Source organism: Callospermophilus lateralis, chromosome 1 (assembly GCF_048772815.1).
Source record: "Callospermophilus lateralis isolate mCalLat2 chromosome 1, mCalLat2.hap1, whole genome shotgun sequence".
Classification (NCBI taxonomy): Eukaryota; Metazoa; Chordata; class Mammalia; order Rodentia; family Sciuridae; genus Callospermophilus; species Callospermophilus lateralis.
This window is the reverse complement of record NC_135305.1, coordinates 3,080,182-3,097,017: the sequence shown is the minus strand read 5'-3', so window position 1 is coordinate 3,097,017 and position 16,836 is coordinate 3,080,182. Positions and strand designations below refer to the sequence as shown.

The following is a 16,836-nucleotide window of genomic DNA, read 5'->3' as shown; positions in this document are numbered from 1 at the left end:
ATGGATTGTGAGATATTCAAGGGGAAACACCCTGCTCACCACACCCCCCCCCGGGGGGGGGGCACAGGTATCAGTGTATCAACCTGACTAGTTGGCCAAGATCCAGTCTACCAGGCTTCTCCAATCCAGTGACTAATTCCCTCTTTTTATATCCTACTTATGAGAAATGATATTGAACCTAGACTTTATGCAAGGCAAAGGGATTAAGCACTCCTGGATGGAGGGTTATCAAATAATTTGTGGACATGAAAAAACCTATATAGGAATTAGTAACTTTGGAAGAGATGCTTGAAATTATGAAAACATTCTTTATTTCTTTAAAATTTCCTTCACTCATTTCAACATTCACCTGCAGATCTTGCAGTAACTATTATTGCTGTGGTATTCTGTGACTCTCCATTCCCTCACTCATTTTATACTTTCAATGGAATCCTTTATGAGGAATAGTTGTCCCTCTTCTCCACTATAATCTATTCAATTATTTATTTGTATTAGAATAAATTCAAGGATTTTTTTTTTAATCTTTGGATCATACTCCATTTTTGTTAACTTTGGTCACTGGAATGTTTTGGTTTGATTTCTGGGTCTTTTTGACATGCCTCTACTTATTTTTTGACCTTATTTTCTGACACAAGATGTTGCAGGCTCATCTTATATTTCTTCTGTCCCAACCTAGAACCAGAATTACTCATTTCCCCACAAAGTTCTGGTTCCTCTTATTTAGAAGCCAAGATGTGGGTGCTCAACACTCCTGGGGCCTCTCCTCAGTAGCCAGAGCCATCTAACACATGTATGTTTACGAATCCACTGCTATGGCTGGAATATGGCTCCTGCCCAACCCCTGCCTGAAGGAGTTTAGTCCTGAAGTCATATGTTAAGAGAAGAAAATAATCTGGCTATGGTGTGCAGAGCAGGTCTTTGGGAAGTGATTAGGATATTGAATCCAATGGCTTTATAAGAATGGGAAGAGAGACCAGACAGGCACACACACAGGCACACACACAGGCACTCCACCATGATGTGATGCAGTCCAGAGCCAGCATGATGCTGTGTGGTCCTTGTACCTCCAGAACTATGGGACAAAAATAAAACTCTTTTCTTCATAAAGTGGCTTAACTCAGGATTTCATTAAAGTAACAAAAAGTTAGCACACCTAATGTGTTCACACATGGCCCAATTCCTTTCTATGTATGCCCATCTGCACATATACTAAACACAAATCCAAATCCATACTTGATTCTCATACTTAAATTTGGCATTGCAAAGTTCATCTGAGCATTCCCTTTTGAGTTATTTGTAATCATTTCCTCCAACCTGCTGTCTGGCTCTTATTACTTACACTATAATTGCTTATTAGTTCAAACTTAGTGTACCTGTAAGGTGCATTCAGAATTGCTAATCCTTACCCCTGTGAGACAAAAAATCACCAACTAGAGTACAATGCTAATGTGCAGTTCTTTTTGTCCTTAGACTTAATGTATCAATTCCATTCACTTTTTCAAAGTGCTTAAGTTCAGCTCCCATGTTCTCCACTCCCTACAGTGTGGCCATGTCATATGTCTGTGATATTTCCATTCCTATGTCAGTCTCTGCACTCCTCACTACCTCAACATTTGGCAACCACTGACCTGTTTTCCATCTCTATGGCTTTGCCTTTTCCAAAACACAAATGCAGTCCCACTATATGTAGCCTTCTGAGTCTGCAGCAAAATGCATTTAAAATTCATTTGTGTTGCTGTGTGAATCAATAGCCATTCATTATTATTCCTGGGTTGTATTCCATTTTATGAATGTGTCATGGTTTGTTTATTCAGTCACCCTCTGAAGGACATGCATTGTTTTGAGCAATAAATTCAGCTGCTGCAAACATTCATACAGGTTTTTTGTGTGAACACAAGCCTTCCGTTCACTGGGGCAGAAACCTATTAGTGGCACTGCTGGACTGCAAGGTAAATGCATTTTAACTTTGTAAGACATTCGCCTCCCCGTGTGTACATTTGCATGCTCATTAGCAACATATAGGAGTTTTGGTAACTCTGCATCCTAGTTAGCACTCTGTCAGATTTTAAAACTCTAGCCATCCCAAGAGTTATGCAGTGGTATGTCACTGTGGTTTTATTTTGCTTCTCCTCCATTCATATTATTTGCCATATGTTTATCTTCCTGGTGAAGTTTCTGCTTAGATATTTCCCCAATTTTAAATGTTAGATTGCTTGTTTTTTTCTATTGTGGAGATGTCAGAGTTCTTTATATATTATATATTCTAGGTACAGGTCCTTTATCAGATATGTTGCAAAGATTTGCACCAAGTCTGAGACTGCTTTCTTTCTCTTAATAGTGTTCTTCATAGAGTAAAAGGTTTCAATTTTGTTGTCAATTGTTGAGAGCAGTGTTAAAAGTCATTACAATTATGGATTTTTCTATTTCTTTGTAAAGTTCTATCAGCTTGTCTCAAGTGTTTCTGTTAGTCGCACACTTACTTATGGTTTTTATGCTGTCTTAGAGAATTGACCCCTTTATTATGTAATATCCCTGCTTGTTCCTTATATCACTTATGTTTTTATAAAAGCACACAATACATCTTCATTACTTTTGCTCATTTGTCTTTTAGAATAATTAAAATATGAAAAAGTGAGTTTTACTTTCATTTAACCAATTTTATCCACGTTCATCATCAACCGTGGTCCTTACTTGTGTAGAGCCAGGTATAACTGTAGTACTTCTCATGGCTGAAGAATTCTGAATATTCTCTGAGTATGTCTTCTGAGTGTGTCTGCTGGCAATGGCTCCCCTCCAGTTGTTTACCTCCTTTATATTTTGTCAGGTCTCAAATTTCTGAGCCGGCACGTTTTTCCTTCAGTACACAGATATCATTCCACTATCTTCTTGCTCCCATGGCTCCTGATAAGAAATCTGCTGTATTCCCATGTCTTGTTCCTCTGAAGATGAGGTTACTTTCTCAGCAGTTGTGATGTGTCTAGGTATGGGGCTTTTGTTCATTTGCTTGTTTGGATATGTATCATTCTCTCAGCTTCCTGGATGTACATTTTGGGGTCAGAGATGAATTTTGGGAAAACTAGTTCTTCAGACATTTCTGCTCCTTTCTCTCCTCCCTCAATTATACACGTTAGACATTTGAAATTGCCCTACTATTCACAGATGATCTCTTGGTTTCTGCACTCCTTTTTGTGTCTGTTTGGATAACTTCTACCCTCAAAGGCTCTTGTGCCAGAAAGTTTGTCCCTAGTTTGGTGGCTAATGTTTAGGTGGTGGAACCTTTTGGAGGTGGCACCTGGTGAAAGGTGTTCAGGAAATGCCTCTACTCTCATGAATGGATTGGTGCTCTCTCTCAAGAGTGTGTCAGGTCTCCTCTTACAATTAGTTCCTGAGATAGCAAATTGTTATAAAGCAAGATCATCCCATACCTTGGATACTTCTGCATAAGGAAGTATCCTTTTCCATTCCTCTGTCATACTGGGATTCTCCAGAGGACTCAAGTCAGATGCTGGTATCAGGCTGCTTGGATTTTCCAAATACCAGAATCGTGAGCCAAATACTTCTGGTCATAGGCATTTTGTTATATATAGTCCACAAAATGGACTAAAGCCATTGTGGTGACCACTTTTTTAGGATTGAAGATGAGCACACCTTTCTGTCTACCAGGGATTTGTATTTTAATCAGGAATTTGTCTTGATGTGATATTTGTTGTTCCCAGTATTACCCTCTGTGCAGAAAAAGCTCCAAATTCTGCTACTGATACTCCATACCTAGAATGTAGGTTGGTTTGTTAGGGATTTTCCTCTGTCTGCCTTTTCCCTGGACTTGGGTCTTCGCTTTGCACTGCACTCCCAGGAGAATCTGCTCTTGCAGCTCTCCCAGTTGTGTCTCACTGTTACTTCCACTTGATGTCTGTTAGCCTGGTGAGATGAGATGGAGTGGGGGATTCCCTTTGATGTTCTGGTTATCTCTCCTTTTTAGTTAGGTAGAGGCTTCCAAGTTCCAAGGGTTGGATTTCCCAGCATTCCTATTTTACCTTTCTGTCCCCTTCCAAGTGGCAATAGTTTCTCACATTGCCCTAAAGTTTCAGTTTTTGTTGCTTTTCCTCCTGGAGATTTGGAGATTCAGGACATTTTCATAGGGAAGATGAGGGAGATGTGTATGGATGGAATTCCTCAAGTGGTTACTGTCCTCTCTCAATATCAGTGAGGGACTTTCCAAGGAGTTCCCTCATGTTTTCTGTAAGCACCTGGTACAGCGCCTGGAGAAGCTTGTAAGAATTGGCAACTGTCTCTTCAGTCACCCCTAAGGGGTTTCATGACACTATCCCACATGTGGCATTTAAAAAGTCCTTTAAATTTTTAGCCAGATTTCATTTCCAGTTTGTATGGCATCATCTGTGCCTTTCCCAGGTAAGTGACTACTCCCAACAAAACTTTAAATCTTTACAGGTGCGTCTCCTCCTAGGTTTTCAGTTACTTGGTTGTTCTGTAACCCCGATTCTCTAGGATCAAGTAGTGTCAGAGTCATGCTCTTTCTACCTCTTTATGTGAGACAGAACTGGAACTTTCTAATGTGTTTTTATTTCTATCCACTGAATATTTTATTTCAAATATTGTATTTTTCAGCTCTAGAAATTCCACTTCATAACTTCTATTCATTTCCACATTGGGTCTCTGTTTTCTTTTAATTACTTGAACATATTTATAGTATCTGCTTGAAGTTCGTTTAATTCCATCATCTCTGTCATGTTGTTTTTATTTACTATATTTTTTCTCCTGGTATTGGTCATATACTTCTTCACTGTTTTGTAAAATTTGATTTATAAAATTTACTTTTTTTGAGTTAATTTAGTTCTTTTCCCTTATAGAGTACTGGACTTTGTTCTAGTAGGCAATTACAGCACTTGCTGATTAGTGTGACCCTTCCAGGATTTTCTTAAGGGTGTTAGAAGTCCTAGAATAGTCTTTACTGTGAGGCTAGTTTATTCCTACCAATGATGTATGGCCCTTCTTGGATATCTACCGAATATCAGTGTTCAACCAGGATCTTTCACTATGTCCCCCTAGGCCTGTAAGGCAATCATGTGCCTTACAGATTCCTCATTGTCTTACTTTTTTCATCTTCATTACAATTCGAAGTGATTCCATGCACATTTCTGGAGTTCCTTCTCCTTAGAAGTCCATCATCTTGCGACACTTGACACATGCCCCACCTGTCCCCTCAAGTCACTAAGCCCACTGTGTTTTACTTGAGTTTCATCTCTTGACAGGCAGAAGGCTGGATGAGTATCTCAATGTTTTTCTTTCCAGGATCACAGTCCTGTGCTGCCTGAGGTCTAGGTCTGAACAAAGTGTTTTCAACTTCATCATTTTTGAGTTTATTAAGTGAGGGCTAGACATGGAAGTTTCTCTCTAGTTGTATCTAATATCTTCTTTTTAGCTTTACCATGTGTCTAGATGTAGATTACGTTATTTTTTTTTTGCTTAATGTTTATAATGCTTCCTGTATTTTTGAACTTATATCTCTCACTAGTTCTTAAAAATCCTCAGAATCACGTTCTCAAATATTGTCTCTTCTCCATTCTTTCAATTCTACCCAGAATTCAAATTTTAAGTGTTGTCTTATTCCATTTAGAGTGCTTTGACAAATATGTCCATATGGCTTATAAGAAACAGAAATTCATTTCTGACAGCTTTGGAGATCGGAAGTCTGAGATCAAGGTGCTAGTAGGTTCCATGCTAAGAACCATTTTTTCTTAGGGGTGTCTTTTGAAAGTAGCCTGACATGGTAGAGGGCTGGGGATCTCCCTAGGGCCTCTTTTGTGAGGGTGCTAATCCCATCTATGAGGGTCCAACCCACATGAACTAATCACCTTCTAAAGGCCCCATTTCCAAATAGCATCACATTGGAGATTAAGTTTCAAATATGAATTTGTGGGGGCACATCCAATCTATAGCTTGTTTGACATTTTTCATCCCATATCTCCAATTTATAAATCTGGACACTCACATTCATTTTCTCTTTTTGCTATACCCTGAGTAATCTTTTCCCATCTATCCCCAATTCCCTCAACTGTGTCTTATCTATTTAACTTTTCCTTTGGATTTTTATATTATTGAACAATGTCCTATTTCTTTTTTCTTTAGTAATTTCTAGTTGTGAAACAATTAGCTTATAGAAAAGTTTAACACTGAGCAAAATTAAAGCTTTTTTTCCCCTCAAACCATCTGAAAATGAGTCTGGATGCCTCTCAGCACTTTAGTGTGTTATTTCCTACAAAATTTTCCTACTCATAATAGTCACATTCCTCCCATCTAATTTTCAGACACTACCCAGTTTCACAAATTGTCTCTCAAATCCTTGGAGAGTCCAGTGCAGACATGTGTTTCTCTTGGTTGTCATTACTCTTCTTCAGTCTGGAACTTGGCCTCATGATTATCACGGAAGTAATATTGTTCTTTCCTTATTGCATACTGCTGGGTGGCACACAATTTTGATTTATCCCATTACTGAATATTCACTTTGATAAATAAGGTGTAGTTATGTAGTTTTTTACACTAGAAATCAATTATTCTCTTTCAGTATGTAATTAATAAGTCCACCTCTACCCTGGGAGAAGAAATCAATTTTCCTAAGAATTTCAACTTATTCTTTATTCTTTCATTCATTTGTATTGATTCCTGGTTTCCTATTCCATTCAGTGTGTTTTAATCTATTATTATCTTTATTTAATGTGATGCCCCTTTATCTCTGATATAGCCAGTGGAAGTCCACAAAGTTTCACTTTTGTCCTTCTGACATGTCTTGATCACTTCTTGAGTGCCTTCTTTATTTTTGTAAGTAACAAGACATTCCAGGCTCATTTTGTAGGTCCCATGCCTTTGTCTTGAAACCCAAAAGTAAGGGTTCCTGTTAGAAAATGGTATTTAGAAGCCAAGATTAGGTGCAACTTGGGTGCTCACTGCTCTTGGGTCATTACTCTCCAGGCCCTCTTAGTGGAGAGATTCAGGAAACACACACACACACATACACACAAACATTTCACCACCACTCACACCGGGACGACTCCCCAGGACAAGTAAGGTGCCAGATGAGGGGAGAGAGCCTCCTTGGCTTGCAAGCTCCTGATCCATGGGGAGCAGTATTTCTCATGGTGGTTCCTAGAGTCCATCTTGTAGATCCCACAGTCAGTTACGAGCCATCTCACTTCAGAGAACCTAAAAGTATAACTTCCTTCCAGATGCTTAAGCTTTGTTCGCTGTTCTCTAGTGGAAGCAATGTACCAGTCAGTGGTTACTTTTACCATAAGCAACACTGTTTTTACCACGTTGATCTTTCACCTTCATCAGGTGTCTAGGGCAAGTTAGAAAGTTAACTGAAAGTAAAATTTGTTCAGAGACAAGGGGAGTTGTTAAACCTTCACTTACAGTAATTGGCAAAGCTCTTCAGATATAGTGGGTATCTGATTTAAAAAGCCTAGAGTTCTGTCCTGGAGAAGCCGTTTCAGGAGATTCGTGAGCCGAGGTCTTTCCCCAGGTTTACCGCGGTACAAACAACGAGAGGGCTTCCTCAGTGTGATCTCGTTTTTGAGGCATCCTTCTTAAGATTACTCCTGAATTCATTCTGAAAAATGGCTTCTGAGTTCCATCCTTGACAGCTCGAAACAAAGAATTCAAGCCGCTTCAATGGCCTCCTTAGGGAGGCCGGGTCCTTCCACGAGGGGGCTTGCGAGGCTTATTCATTTCATTTTGGGGAGGGCAGTGGTTTCATGAGATTGAATTAAAATGATGTTCTTAAAAAACATTGTTTTTATTTGTGATTGAACACGTATTCATCCAGAAATGTTTACTTCCTCCAACATTTTGATAAAAAATCTCAACCACACAAGGCGGGAAGAGCCCACGCAGACGTCCTCTCGCCGGCTCGCTCCCCCGCGAGGTCAGCCCGGCCCTGGGCGTCCTCTCCGCCGGTCAGGGGGCTCCACGCCTCTCCCGCGCCACGGGGAGGTGGCTGCCCCCGCACCCTGCTCGGCGCGACCCTCACCGGGCACCTCCGCCCGGCCGCCCGCTTCCCCTCCCCGTCGAACACGCATCGCGGCCTTCGCCGGTTCCCTTCCCTCCAGGCCGCGCCAGGACTGGCCCTCAGCTTCTCCATGGCCCAGAAGCGCTCCGCAGCTAGAGGTCCACCCTCCTCACTCCTACCGTCGGCGCGTGGATTACGGGGTCCGCTGCCCAGCGCACCGCGGGGTGCGGGAACGCGACTGCGCGTGCGCGACCACGACGTTCCCGCCCGCGCCAACCCACGCCCACTTTCGACAGCAGGCCGGCGTAAAGCGTTGCCGTTCCGGCTGCTGCAAAGCGCTTTACGACAGCAACGGGGTCCGCTTACGGCCAGCGGCCGCCCGCGCCCGAACTTCAAGGTCTGGCGTTCGCGGCCCGGCGGAGGCCGCTGCCGCGCGCCTGCCGTCCTCGCGCACCGCCGAGCACTGGGGCGAGCCCGGGCTCCCGCGGCCTTGGGCGCCCGCCCGCGCGCCTTCCTCCCGGCCGGCCCGCCCTTCCTCCCGGCATGCACCGCGGCGCGGCCATGTTGCCGTAGTGTTGTTTTCCTCTGGCGGAGGCGACGGGCCGCTGCGCACCGCGACGCGCCGGCCTCCCGTGCTGCGCTCGCCCCGCGCGGGCCCGCGGCCGCTCCCCTGCCGCTCCGGCCCGCAGCAGCCCCGTTGGCCGGCCCGGGGCGCGGCCGGAGCGGGCCCTCGAGGGCCATGGCGGCCGCTCTGGGCGCGGGCGGCGGAGCCGGCGCCGCAGGTACGTGGGCCGGGCGCGGCCTTTGTGTGGCCCAGCTGTCCGGGGCCGCCGTCGCGCCGAGGGGACGCCGGGGCGAGGGCCAGGCCCGCGCGGACCCGGAGGCCCAACGAGGTCGGGGCCGCGCGCGGCGGCGTTCCTGGGGTGGGAAGGTGCGGGGCGGGCGCAGCCCCGGTTCCGCTCGGGCCCCGAGTCGCGAGTCCGCCCGGGCTGTGCTGGCCGCGCTGGCCCCGGGGTCCGCCGGGCCGCGCTCTGGCCCTGCGTGCGCACTGGGGCCCGTGTGCTGACCGAGGGGGCAGGCCGAGCCGGGCCTGCTGGCGCACAGCTCAGGGCTGTCACTGTGCTCTCAAGACAGGGCCTTTCTGCGGACCAGCCTGGGACTTTCGGGTTAACCTCTAATGTATGCAGTTTACTTGTCTTGGCATCTTTGAGGTTAAACTTAGGTGTTTAATGTTATTCTTGGTGTCACCTGGGAACTTCTGGATCGAAGCCCCTTTTGTTATAAAGGCTTAAAGTGTCATGTGCACTTTTCACTGGTGTCAGTGGGGTTTCCCAGAGGCTGTGGGACCCGGGAAGGCGTTGAGCGGACAACTAATGCATTTTAACTATCAGTGGCTGTAACTGCCATGAACAAAAGCTTTGGGGGTTCTCAACTGTGAGGCTATCAAGTTTGAGAACTGCCATTTTAGAGGTGTAGTTTTGTAGTTTTCTCTTCCATTTTGTCACAGGTGCCATGTTTTTTTTTTTTGCTGTTAAGACTCACGCCATACTCCTTGCCAATATTTGAGTTCTGTGACACTTGGTCCCTTCTGCCTCACCTACAGGCTTGTCATCTCCCCACCCCCTGAAGTCTGTAGCAGGAGCTGCTGCCTCTGCAGGCACCTCTCCTGGGCTCACTCTTGCAGGGGCTGACTTCTGATCCAGTGGGCTTCTGGCTCCCTCCTGGAAGCCATTGTCTGCAGTGTGACCATCTCCTTCCTAGGTACCTCTTTCCTTTTCATTCACTAGCACCTTTGTTTTCTTCTGAGATTTAACTCAGTTTATCACTTTCTTTAGTGATTGTTCTTAGTCTTCTTACTTCAGGAGTCTATAAGACTCCTTGAGGACCGGTCGTCCATTCTACTCTACATTCCAAGTTCCTGGCACACTGCATATGTTCAGCGGATATTTAACAGATAAGACATTAAAAAATAAAATGTTTTCTTTGTGAAACAAGCAAAAATAATCTAGAACTATACCCTAACTTTTGTTATTTTTTTTTTATCTTGCATTACTAAATCTTGCTTAATTAGAAATACTTGCATTGTCTATTAGTAGTGCCTCAGTTACATGATACCTAGCACACTGGTTTTGTATTTCACAGTAATATGATTGATATTGTGACTTGATAAACATGAAAGAAAAAAGTTTCATCATGGACAATACTGGTGCATACTATGTGTCATGCACTCTTCTTTTTTATTGTGTTAAAACGCTGGTTATGACTGAAATTAATTTCACAGTCACTAAATGTTCAAGATTGTCAGTTTGAAAGTCACTGATCTCCTGTATAGTAAGTGATCAATGTTACTGAATAAATTGATCTTAATTACCCAGAGTACAGCCAGAAACTAATGGAATCTGGCTAGCCAAAATGGATGTCACAACGTGAAGATATGTAGGAATGTTTGCTTAGGCTCTTACTGGAAAGCAGGTCACTCTTGACTAGATCCAGTTCTCAGTTTTGCAGCCAAATAATGAGGGTAAGGATGGGGTTGCTGGCCTTGCTAATAAAGAAAATAGTATTGGAGACTGAAAACAAAAGCCATGGCATTTGGGGGGCATTTACTTATGAGCAAATAGTTAATAAGTTTATTCTAGTGCTTCATTTTATTGTATATAAGTAAAATAACAAGAAATTAGCATGTAAATCTTAACTCCCCTCCCAATGTTTTTTTAATGATTTATGGTTCATAAGTAAATTACTTTAGGAGTGAATGCATTATTTTACTTAAAATTTTACAACAGCATTTTTGAGTTTTATATAGTCTACTTTTTATAGATTAGACAAAAATGGAAATCAATGTTTGTAATTTTGTTTCCTAGATAAATCTTATAAAGGAAAACTTTTATTAGAATTTTTCAGGCATACACATTAGTAGAAAGAATAATGAAACTGTATATCCACCACACAGTTTTAACATTTATCAACATATAGTATATGTTCCTTCACTTACTATAGATTATGTCCTGATAAACTCGTTCTACAGTGAAGATGCCTTGTTGAAAATGCATTTAATACAACTAAAAAACCAAACATTGCAGCTTAGCCTAACTTATCTTAAATGTGCTCAGAACACTTAATTAATCTTTAACTGGGCAGAGAGAGAAAATATGAATAAACTGCGTATTTCTAGCCTGGAAAAAGACCAGAGTTTAAAATATGGTTTCAACATAGTGCACATTTGTGAAGTCAAAAATTGTTAAGTTGAACCATCATGAATTAGTCCCATCTGTATTCATCTTTCCATTCCTGTACTTTCCTGTATTTTAAACAAATCCTAGGCTTGCAAAATTTTAGAGCAAGAATAAAGAACAGATCAGTGTAGATGCTAATACAGTTGTCTTAACTTAGTCCAGAGGAAGCTAGTCCAGGAAAGTTCTGTGATCTCCAGGTAAAAAGGTGGGGAAGAGTGCAGCACAGGGCAAAAGGTTTTTCCTTGAAATTGTTAACATGAAATGAATTTTAGTGCTGCATCAGAGAAAATTTACTAGGTAGAAAGTGTGAAGCATGCTAATCTCTAATGGTGCTGATGAAGAAGATAGGTCCATAGTTACTGGTGTGTGTGTACACACATGTGTGTGTACATGTGTACACTAACTCCATTCACACTGAATTCAGCTTAGCTTAAACCAAAGGAACTTGGGGAGTGGAGAAAAGAATAATAGCCTTACTTTCATTTTAGCCATTACTTATTTTAGCATTTCTTGTGGGACAGGTCTATTAGTGACAGACTTCTTCAGGTTTTATTTATCTGGAAGTAGAATTTTGGAAGGATAGTTGTCAAATATAGAATTTTTGGTTGTCCTTTTTATCCTTTCAGTATTTTAAATATTTCATCTCACTACCTTCTGGTCTCTGTGCTTTCTGATGAGATACTGACTTTTATCTTATTGAAGAACCCTTGTATTTGACCAATAATTGCTTTTCTCTTCATGCTTTCAATCCTCTTTGGCTTTGGTTATACATTTGATTGTAATGTATGTATGCGTCTCTTTAAATTTATCCTGCTTGGAGTTGATTGAGATTCTTTGATGTGTAGACTCATATCTTTCATTACATTTGGCCATTATTTTGACCACTATTTCTTTGAGTCTTCATTCTACTACTTTGTCTTCTCCTTTTGGCACTCCTGTAATGCATATGTTGGTACTGTTGGGGGTAGCATCCTTCCTTAGGCTCTTTATTTTTTTCACTTTTTCTTCCAGCTCCTCAGACTGTATTAGTTCAGTACTTAATATACCTCAATTTTGGGATTGACACTTAGACACTTCGTATAATGTGACAATTTTTAAAATTTTTAGAATATCCTCTATCCTCTGAGTTTGTCATTGCTGTTGTGGATTTCATTTGTCTGGTTTTAAAATAACTTTTCCGAACTAATTTTGTGGAGACTGTGTTCCTTATTCTGTGTGGTCACTGAAGTCCCTCCTTTTGTTATCTCAGTGCTTACTAATAGCAAGTGATCTGACAGATTTCCTTAAGTGCCTGAATCTACAAATATTAAAAGAAAATAAAAAGAAAAGAAAGAAAGAAAAAGCATCCTCCCTCCTTGCGTGTGGATTGACTGTAGCTGAGGCGCTTCTTCATTGCTCATCCAGGCCATCTGTAACTACGTTAGCCTTCACCTTCTGCCTACCCAGAGCCAAATAGCAGCCGGATGGACAAATCATGGGTCCTCTCAGGAGTTGTCCAACCCTAAGCATGTGTATGGTGTTCCAGATTCCACATAGTGTTTGGGAGCCCTTCAAAGCCCACAGCCTCTAGTGTTTTTTTCCTCCCTACCCTCTTTTTCCTCAGGCTTTTTGGTTAGTATGTTGCTTGCTGTGTCCACAATCCTTTGCCCCAGGTGACTTTAGGTAATGTCTTAAAATGCTTTTTTTTTCTTTTAATATATAGGTTAGCTCCCCTTTAAAAAAAATTTTCCTCTGTAGTTGTAGATGGATGCAGTGCCTTTATTTTATTTATTTTTCTTTATGTGGTTCTGAGGATGGAACCCAGGGCCTCACATGTGCTAGGCAAGCACTCTACCACTGAGTAACAACCCCAACCCACTTTGAATGTTTTGGACAAACACTTTGGAGGCGGGGAGGGGAGCTGCTTTAGCCTAAGAGAGTTCAGAGGGTTCAAAACAAAGGCTGGCCTCTTAGTGGACTCCTCAGGGAACTGACAGACAAATCCCAGATCGGTCACAATTTTGGGGGACAGGTTCTTCCTGCTCTGTTACCATTGCCAAACTGCCCCAGGAAGTCTGCCTGTACTCCCTGCTGCTGCCTCTGACCCGGGGGTGGGGATGCTAGGCAGGTGAGGAGACATGCCACAGCCATCCCTTCCTGCAGCTTTGCAGCCACTTCCCTCACTGACCCCCACGGGCTCTTGCAAATTTCCTATGAGATCCCAGAGTTCCCAAACAGTTGATTCTGAAATTTTTGCCAGTTTATAATGTTGCTTCAGTGAAGGAATGGATTTGGAACAGATTCTCTTTTACCATCTTGGGTCATGTCACATTCTCGTAAGAGATTTATAATGAACGTACAGTTTTTCAGAAGTGAAAATACCCACTCTTTATTTTACAGTTTGGAAGGACTCTCCCAACACCTTTTTCAGTGTGTGTGTAGTTGTACACATACAGGTACAGTGTGGCCTTTGATACTAGGACGAGAATCATGTTTTATTCTGCCTTCCACTTGTTCCCTTGAGAGTGGGTCCTGGGATCTTCCCATGTCGGCGTTGAGGGATATGTGGACCCACTTGCTGTTGAACCATTTTCTTGTGAGCATTTCAGTTTATTCTGCTTTTTCACGGTGGTAGATAGTTCCGTAGGAGACATCTGTAGACATATCTTGGGTGTGTCTGTGCAAATATTTGTGGAGGATAGATACCTCGAGAATTGAGTTTTGGTAGCTGCTTTCGTGTTCTCAAAAAAGTTACCACATTATCCTCCCATCAGCGGTGAAAATACTTCTTTTTCCTTTCCTTTTCTTAGAATCTTTATTTTGCTCATTTACATGGAAACATAGTCTCAATGTTCTCATTTATAATTTCCTATCTTCTAGTATAATTATGCATCTTTTCATATATTATTTTTACTTTTTTTTTTTCCTGTGAATCGCTGGTACATGCACTTGGTCTGCTTTTTAAACACTGGGCAGTAAGTGTCTTACTCATTTAAAAAAATTATTATATATTATGTTAGGGTTATTAACTTTTTTTGTTCTTGCACTGTGACCTTGTTTTAAACTTTACTGAGTGGATGTTTTAAGATTTGTACCTTATAAAATGTATCCGTTGCTTTTATCACTTTTTTTGATAGTCTTCCTCATGCCAAGAATTTCTCTATGCTTTTAACATTTTATGCTCCAGTGATTTTTTGTTTAGTTTTTTTAAAAATTTAATGTATATTTTTTAGTTGTTAATGGACCTTCATTTTATTTATTTTATTTTATATATGGTGCTGAGAATCAAACCCAGTGCCACACATATGCTAGGCAAGTGCTGTACTAATGAGCTACAACTCCAGCCCTATTTTTAGCTTTTAATCTACATGGAGTTTTATTTTTGGGGTTGTGCGAATTTAGGCCTTCTGTAGTTCTAACATGATTTATTGTATTCTTTTCTGCTTTCATAACAATAGATTCCCATATATAGTTCTTTAGAAGTATTGCTTTATCTCCCCCCCCCCCCCCCCCCGTGTGTGTGTGTGTGTGTGTGTGTGTGTGTGTATCAGCATGCTTTTTCAGAAGTTTTTTTGATTAGCCTGACCTGGCACAGGTCTTTAAAAGGATCTTCAGAAACACCAATCAGAATTTTCTATAAAGGATTGTACCGGAAAAGTTTTGGGATTGTATTGTATCTATTAATGTAATTTGGGAAAAATGGATATTTTTAGTCTGGAATCTTCCATCTAGCAACAAGAATGTATTGTTCAGGCTCTTTTTTTGTCATTTAGTCATTCACTAGATATTCACTGAGGACTTATTGGGGCCAGGCATTGACCTAAGGCATAGGATGGATGCGTTCCTAAACAAGCCAGGCAAGATCTCTGCCCTTGAGATGCAAATTAGTATAATTCACCTTGTGTAGTTTTTCACATTTCTTCTTTTTTTAAATTTCTAATATTTTGTGGTATAATCATTGTATATGATATGGTTTTTATAATCCTGTTACATATTCAAATTTGTAGAAAAGTTTTCTTCTTACTTTTTGGTAATTGAATCATATATAACTATCTTGTTGGCATCTTGAATTTTTGCTTGTTTTTGTGTAATACTGGGGATTGAACCTAGGGTGCTCTAATACTGAGCCAATCTCCAGCTCTTTTTATTTAATTTCTTGAGATAGGGTCTCAGTATGTTGTCCAGGTTGGCCTTGAACTTGTGATCCTCCTGCCTAAGCCTTCAGAGTCTCTGGGATTACAGTTGTGTGCCACTGCACCTGACTGGCATCTTGTTTTATGTTTGGTATTTTAAAATTTCTGCAAGCTCTTGGTTCTAATATTTATATCTCTATTTCCTTTTGTGTACTTAACCTGGAATCATTCATTGACAAGCCCTCCACTGTCATGTTGAATGTAATGGGTTATTACAGACATACTGTTCTTAGTGTTTATTTTCTGAGTGTAGTAAATGTTCTTTACAGGTTTTATCATTGTGTATGGCTTTTGCTGTAGGCTTATGGTGGTTCTTGTTTTTTTAGCTAAGAGTTCTTTTTTGCATTGCCGTTTTAATCAAATGCTTTCTTTGCTTCTGTTGAGGTGATAATGTATTCTCCCTTCTTTATCCCTTAATGTAATGTGTTGATAGATTTCTAATGTTGAACCAGCCATATATTCTTGGGCTCAAAATCTTGATCTGTATGTTTAGTTCTTTTTTAACATATTGTTGCATTTTGTTTTAGGGTTTGTCTATGATTGCAAGAGAGATTGACTTATAGTTTTCTTCCTTTGCATTCCTGAGCATATCTTGTGCTTTCTGATCTGGGTACCTTTCTTCTTTGCACTTGTAAGTGTGCATGTGTTGTTCTGGTTTGTGTATGTTTCTTCCTTTGCAGTTGTGGGCATACCTGTGCCCTCCTTGTTTGTATGTGTTGCTTTCCTGGAGTGGATTATGAAGTTTCCTGGGACAGTGTTTTTTTTTTTCCTTAATGTTGAAAGAACTTGTGTCCGCAAAATCATTTTGGGTCTGATTCTTTTTAAAGTTTTTAAAATGTCTTTATCATTGTCCATCTGTTTAGCTTTTTTAAAATCCCAAGGTTAATTTTGAGAATTTAAACTTTCCCAGAAAAAATTTTTTAATACTTTTGAATCAATACAGTTAATGCAATGCTTTCCTAAGAGTGGTGTCTTTTTTTTTTTTTTTTTTTTTGGGGTGTGTGTGTGTGTGTGTGTGTGTGTGTATGTGTATGTGTGTGTGTTGCTGGGGATTGAACCCAGGGCCTTGTGCTTGAAAGGCAAGCAGTTTACTGACTTAGCTATATCCCCAGCCTGAAGGTAAATTTTTTGAGACTCATGTTGGAACAGATTTTTAGCTTTCTACACTTGGGTGGGCTCAGAATTCTATATTTGAATTCATTTTTCTTACATTTTCAGTGGTGTTGCCGCATTGTTTTTAGATTTCCTGTTCTGTTTTTGAGAAGACTGGAGACATTCTGATTTCTCATAGTGTTCATGTGACCTTTTTCTTTTTCTCTTCCTGGGAAGTTTTACAACAATTCCTTTTCTTTGAAATTTCTTCTCTTAAACATCACCAATTTAGCAGTGACATTTAAATGACAGA

The 16,836-nt window shown here is 41.1% G+C and overlaps 1 protein-coding gene across 5 annotated transcripts in view; it reads left to right on the top strand.

Annotated features, from left to right (window-relative positions):
* Nucleotides 1-8,580: 8,580 nt before the first annotated feature.
* Nucleotides 8,581-16,836, top strand: part of Rbm33 (RNA binding motif protein 33) — a 94,367-nt gene continuing 86,111 nt past the window's right edge. For all 5 annotated transcript variants that reach the window (XM_076831348.2, XM_076831330.2, XM_076831339.2 and 2 more), the window contains exon 1: nt 8,581-8,805. In XM_076831348.2, coding sequence (XP_076687463.1) covers nt 8,763-8,805 — 43 coding nt within the window. In that variant the 5' untranslated portion in view covers nt 8,581-8,762. The remainder of the gene's footprint in view (nt 8,806-16,836) is intronic.